The 6,198-nt window shown below is 50.6% G+C and overlaps 1 protein-coding gene across 1 annotated transcript; it reads right to left on the bottom strand.

Moving 5' to 3' along the window:
* Positions 1-982: 982 nt before the first annotated feature.
* FAM240A (family with sequence similarity 240 member A) lies at positions 983-5,654 on the bottom strand. Its single transcript, XM_026500389.2, has 2 exons — positions 5,506-5,654; positions 983-1,115 (listed from the first exon to the last, which is right to left on the bottom strand). Exons 1-2 carry the CDS (start codon positions 5,646-5,648, stop codon positions 983-985), a joined length of 276 nt encoding a protein of 91 aa, XP_026356174.2. The 5' UTR covers positions 5,649-5,654.
* Between the last annotated feature and the right edge of the window lie 544 nt (positions 5,655-6,198).

The raw sequence follows: 6,198 nt of genomic DNA, 5'->3' as shown, positions 1-6,198 counted from the left end.
AGGGCCCTTTGAGCACTGGATCGCCACACGTGCTGCTGCCCGGAGTGGCCCCTGTCTTGCTGTCTGTGTGTCCTGGTGACATTGCTCCTGAGCATGCAAGGCCTACAGCCTTCAGGTACCTCACAGCATGGTCTCTCGGAGCCCTTGCCCAGGCTGGAAACTGTTGCCAAGGCCCAGTTTCAGTTTGCACTTTGGGAAGTAGCCACCCTCTACTGGGGTCTTGAGAGACGGCTGGGGAGTGACCATGACATTTCAAAGTCCAGAGCGTGGATGGCGAACACTTCATTGGGGTGGCCAGATATGCCTTAGCTGAGCCAACAGAGAGCTGGCCAGGGCAGACGTGTGGGGATTTAAAATAAAGCCATGAAACACAGAGTGTGCACGTCCGTGGTGGCCAGGCAACCAAGCTTTATTAAAATTACTCTGATCTGATTGAAGGGTTCCAGGCAACCATGCTTTGAGGAGTCCAATTAAATTCACATGAAGGAGAAATAACATTAGATCAATTTCTGCATAACCTTATTTTTGCGACTATTTACAATACAGCTATTTCTGCAGACGGGTGCATTTCTCTTCTCGGAAAAGGAAAACAAGAGAAAGGATCACGCGAAACTGTTTTTAGGAGAGACGTGGAAAGACACTGGCGGGCAATGTTTAAAGTGTGACCGTTGAGATCAGCTCCCCGCCCCCCACTCCCGGTGTGTGCTTAGAATTTAAAATATGTAGATTTTAAGATTAGAAGGTAATTACATGAGTATGAAGTATGCTGCATGGAGCTCTGGTATTACATAATCTCATCTGTAGGGACTCTGGGGCTAATATCCTGACCCCCGTGCGGAGGGGGCTGACCTGGCTGATCATTTCCACGTGGTGCTGGGAGGACACACGGGTAGATCCGTCACAGGTCAGGGGGAGTGTGACATCTGTCTGGCACAGCTCAGGGACGCAGGCATTTGCACTGACTTCTCCTGGCAGAGCCCCCTCAGTGCTTTGACTCCTCTTGAGCCAACGAAGCAAGAAGATCCCGGCCCATGTTTGCTCGCTTTTCGGCCTCATCTGGATTGTTCCGCAGCCTCAGCTTTGCTTCCATTCTCTGCCTCCATTCCTCTCTGAGCCTGAAAATAGAAACGAAACTGAGCAGAGCACCCATGTCCATGGTGGTTGGTTCAGGGATGCTTCTTTCCTTATTTTTCCCCCTGAAGTTTTCTGTGTGTCGTGTGTGTGTGTGTGTGTGTGTGTGTGTGTGTGTGTGTGCATTCAGGTTTTAAAAGGTATGCAGACGACTTGATATATATTTATACATATGCACATTTACATACTCACATATGCATGTTTTGTATATTTAAATATATTCATATATTATAATTGTGTATTATAATAAAACTATAGTATATTTAAATATATTAAATATTTGTGTATTTTTATAGGTATATATTTAGCTCTATATATTTATAGGTATTTATTTTATATTTTATAAGCATATATCTTATATTTTATAGGTATATATCTAGCTCTCACTTCTGTTCAGAATATTCTAGTCTTAATCCTTCAAACTTTTCCTTTGAGAGTGCAATGTCTTTTAAAGTACAGGGAGAGGGGTGCCTAGCTGGTTCAGTGGGTGGAGCACACAATTAACTCTTGATCTCAGGGTTGTGGGTTCGAGCCCTACATTGAGTGTAGAGCTTACTTTATTTTTTTTTAATTTTTTTTTTAAAGATTTTATTTATTTATTCGACGGAGAGAGAGACAGCCAGCGAGAGAGGGAACACAAGCAGGGGGAGTGGGAGAGGAAGAAGCAGGCTCACAGCAGAAGAGCCTGATGTGGGGCTCGATCCCATAACGCCGGGATCACACCCTGAGCCGAAGGCAGACGCTCAACCGTTGTGCCACCCAGGTGCCCCGTAGAGCTTACTTTAAAGTGAAGAAAAAAAACTTAAAAAAAAAAAAACAAACCAAAGTACGGCGGGCGGGGGCGGGGGGAGCCTCTGTCCATCTAGAATTGTTTACTCGGCCAAGCTATCTTTCAAAAACAGAGGTGAAATAAAGATGTCTTCAGCCATACAAAAACTGAAAGAATTCGTCACCAGCAGCCTGTCCCTACAGGACACGTTAAAGGAAATCCGTCAAGCGGAGGGAGGACGACACCAGATGGAAATCGGGATCTGAAGGATGGAGGGAAGGGCCCCTGAGAAGGCGACCGTGTGGGTATAATTTTCCCTCCCAACTTGACTCTCCTAAAAAGGTAATCAGTGTCTGAAAGCAAACCTGTTAATGACGCTGCGTGGGGTTTGTGAGGTGTGTGGAAGCAGAATCGTACTTTGCACAAAGGCCAAGGGGGGAGCAGCGGGGCTCCGCCTCTGGAAGCCTCCCAGAGGCTAGAAGGCACACGGTGACAGAGACCCTAAAGTAACCCTCGAGTAACACCAAGAGATATCATGGAAAAGCCAACAGAAGACATGGCACGAAATCATGATGAATATGTAATTAACCCCAAAGAAGGCAGAAAAAGAAAGGAATGAAGCCCAGGTGAGAGAACAGGAGACAAATGGCAACATGGCAGATTTAAACCCAATTGCACCAGTTTGTGTTAATGATGTGAGCCACCCGATTAAAAGGCAGGATCGCCAAATTGAATAAAAACCGATATTGAAATAAATGTTGCCTGCAGGAAAATCACCTGTATTATTAAGATGGCAATAGGTTAAAATTAAAAGTGTTAGAGGTGAATTAGACACTTAGGGAGTCAGGGCCAGGGTCCCCAACAAGGCATCAGGGAGCTGGTGGGACAGCTGAGACAAAGCCGCCCTAGCATCCTGCTTCACAGCTTCGACAAGGCCACCATAGCATCTGTCTGGCAGCCTCTGCAGGAGTGACTTTTGCAAAACATCCTGAAACAAAACAATTAGCCATAAAACATCAGTCACTACCCCAGGTTGAGGCAGTTGGTCTCCAGATGTCAGCCCAGAAGTCCAGCAACACGGGAACAAGAACCCGAGAGGCAGACAGGTGCGTGATCAAAGCCCTGATTGGCACATCTTAGCGGCCAATCCACAGGGACCCACACTCAGGGTGCTCAAGATAGGTCCTCGAAAGAGCTTATAAAACCCCTAGATTTGAACGCTGAAACAGCAACCCTCTCGGGTCCCCTCCCTCTCCGGGAGCTTTATACTATCGCTCGATAAACTTTGCTTTGCTGCCCACCACTCTGTCTGGTCTACCTCTTCATTCTTCAAAGCGCTGTGACCAAGAACCGCGGGCGTTAAGGGACCAAAAATCCTGTAGCAAATGGATGAGAAAAGATTCCCTCTTAACCCCAATCAAAGAAACCGAGTGGTTGCAGTAGAGTCAGACAAGGTGGATTTCAAAGGCAAGAACGTTACCAAGGAGAAAGCGCGTCATTTTGCAATAAAGGGATCAATTTATCAAGAGGACATAACAATCCCAAACATTTGTATAAAAACAGAGCTTCCAAATACACAGAGTGAAATGAGACCGAGCTGTAAGGAGAAAGAGACAAATTCGCAATGACGGCTGAAGATTTCAACACGTGCATTTCAGCCGTCAAGAGAACATCAAGTCATCAGTCAGGCCGTGGAACACTGGTCAAAGTAACAAGGAGAAACCCAAGGCACAGGGAGATCTGCCAGCTCGCCCGGATCACAGGGGCTCAGACGCTCCCCTGGCGTTCTGCCTCTGCTACACTCAGTTCTGGACTAAGTGGCTGAGCGCGGGACGCAGGGGAACTGACCTTGGGCACGTGTTCCTGTCCCAGCCTCAGAACCACCTAATGAACTGGGACCATCTTCTCCATCTTGAGCAGGGACGAGACGGAGTAGTGGGTGAGCGCAGAGACCTTCTGGAGGGGGGAGCGAGGTTCAAATGGGAAGAAGGGGAGAAGGATAAAGAAGTTCGAGTCTCGCCGTATCACCAGCCAGGAAGCTTATTTTCTGCAGTCTTGTGTTATGTGCATAGACCGACACTGTGCACGTGTATTTTCCTGTTTTAACAAACTGCGGTTTGTTTCGGAGCTGATTTGCTCACCCCTTGGCGTGCACCTCACTTTCTGCATCTTCTTCAAGCAGTTCCACTGCGCCTGAGACCTTCTGCGTGTTCCCCGAGGGGACACACGCATATGCACGGTGGGGCACACGCATGTGCACGGCGTGGGCAGCATGCTGAGTGGCCTGGCCTGGGGACGGGAGATGGCAGGGACCACAGAAATGACTGAGCGTGCACCTCAGCTTCTCAGGGAATCCCTGGAGGACACGCCCTAACACGACCCTCCAGCAGCTAGGACAGCCTGCTTCTCCTTGCCTGAGGCCGGGAATACGGTAGGCCGAGCAGGTCTCCACGTGTGGGAGAGGCCGGTTTCCGTCTGGGGCTCAGGAGGGCGTTTGGAAGGCGACTGTGAGTTTCAGTCGTGTGACCTGGTGCGTACCGTCAGCCCAGCAAGCATGCGCTGGTGGAGTCCCGACCCCCGCCGTCGGGCCAGCACACAGCTGCCCCACCACCCCTGGCTGTGCCCTTTTCAGACAGCGGCTGAGCTGTTCCAAGAGAGGACAAAGGACCCAGAGGGGCGGGGCCCTCACTGGCTCCCCCAAGTGGAGGCGGTGTATGACGGTGGTGAGCTGCCCCTGTTCCCACAGCCACGGCAACCCTGGTTTGGCCAAAGGGGTTACTGTGTTGCAGGGGGCAGACTAGCGTGGCTGCAGCTGGGATGTCCAGCAGAGGGGTGACAACCCCTCGCCCCCCTCAGAGAACCCCGCGGGGCATCCTGTGTCTTCATGCAAATGAGCACGGAGCATCGGTCACTGTCTCCTTTTCTTGGCTGCTTTTCACGGACACATCTGCTGACCTGCTCCCCAAATTTAGTGCAACCGTCATGCCCTAGAAATGGTGACAAAGAGGAGAGATTTTTCCATTTATAAAGATTCAGATCAACGTGTCCATTTGTTAACGTGGAAGAATGTTTACAGTGACTGCCCACAACTAGAGGTGGTGACAGGAGCACATGCAAGGAAGATTGAAATAATCAGGTCATCTAAGATGCCCGTCTGGCATTCTTCCAGGGAAATCAGTTTTGTTCTAAAAAAAGAAAATAGACAAACAAGGGTGGTAATGCGGTGTCCACGTGAGTCCATGGTGGGGATGTTGATGGCATGGGATATATATAGGAATTCTACTTTCTGCTTAATTTTGCTGTGAGCCTAAAAGTGCCCTAAAAAATAAAGCCTGTTTTTATTTTTTTAAAAAGATTTTATTTATTTATTTGAGGGAGCGAGAGAGCGGGAACACGCGCATGAGTGGGGGGAGGGGCAGAGGGAGAGGGAGCATCTCAAGGGGACTTCGACTCGGGCTCAGTCCCACGACCCTGAGATCATGACCTGAGCCCACATCAAGAGACGGGTGCTTAACCGCCTGAGCCACCCAGGTGCCCCCCAAATAAAGTCTATTTAAAAAAAAAAAATAATAATAATAATAAAGGTAGACAAACGAGCCACGTACTTCCTCAGGGCACTTCTCCCCAGGCGGTACTCCTCGGATTCGCGGTAGTAGGTCTGCTTGCCGATCTCCCGCTCCCAGAAGCGCTTGAGCTCGTGGCAGGTGTTCCCGCAGAAGATCTCCCGGCGGACGTACTGATTGTTCATCCCCTGGAAAAGGACACGTCAGTCGGACCCCCGTGGAACACGGACCGCCGTGGAACACGCTCCCTCGGACTCTGGAGGGTACAGACTCTGTGAACGCGGCCCCTGCCATGTATTTGAGGGGGACCCTGGCCAGCCACTGAGCCTCACCGCCTGTTGCCAGGACACAGTGACGCGGACGCAGACGCTCCCCGGCGGAGCACCGCGTGGCACACGGGCACCCGGCAAACACCTCTGACCTTCCTTCCTCCTCCCGTTCTCCCATTTGAGAAGCACCGCCTTCTCCACTTCCTATCAGCAGGTGATGCGCGCCAGGCGTTTGGTGCGCGGTCCCTTTGTCGTCATCCCAGCATCCCCGCGAGCGGGCCTGCCCTTCCTCATTTTAGGGGTGAGACGTGTGAGGAGTTACAGAACCTGCCTGTGGTTCCACGAGGCAGAAGGTAGGCCGCATACTTCTGACTGTTTTCAAGCCCTTCGCGGAAGGGGCTTGTCACGCAAAGCGGACCCTGCGTCTGGCGCACCGGGAGCAGGCCGCTTTAGGGTGCGGCGCGAG

Source organism: Ursus arctos, unplaced genomic scaffold (genome assembly GCF_023065955.2).
Source record: "Ursus arctos isolate Adak ecotype North America unplaced genomic scaffold, UrsArc2.0 scaffold_14, whole genome shotgun sequence".
In the NCBI taxonomy this organism is placed as follows: Eukaryota; Metazoa; Chordata; class Mammalia; order Carnivora; family Ursidae; genus Ursus; species Ursus arctos.
This window is presented reverse-complemented; position numbering and strand designations above follow the sequence as displayed.

What these genes read in the sequence shown, in the direction of transcription:
- FAM240A (XM_026500389.2), bottom strand. Translation starts at nt 5,648, where the DNA reads ATGAACAATCAGTACGTCCGCCGGGAGATCTTCTGCGGGAACACCTGC. An exon ending in GGGAGAAGTGCCCTGAGGAA is followed by an intron (nt 1,116 to 5,505) that starts GTACGTGGCTCG and finishes TTCTATTTTCAG; the next exon opens with GCTCAGAGAGGAATGGAGGC.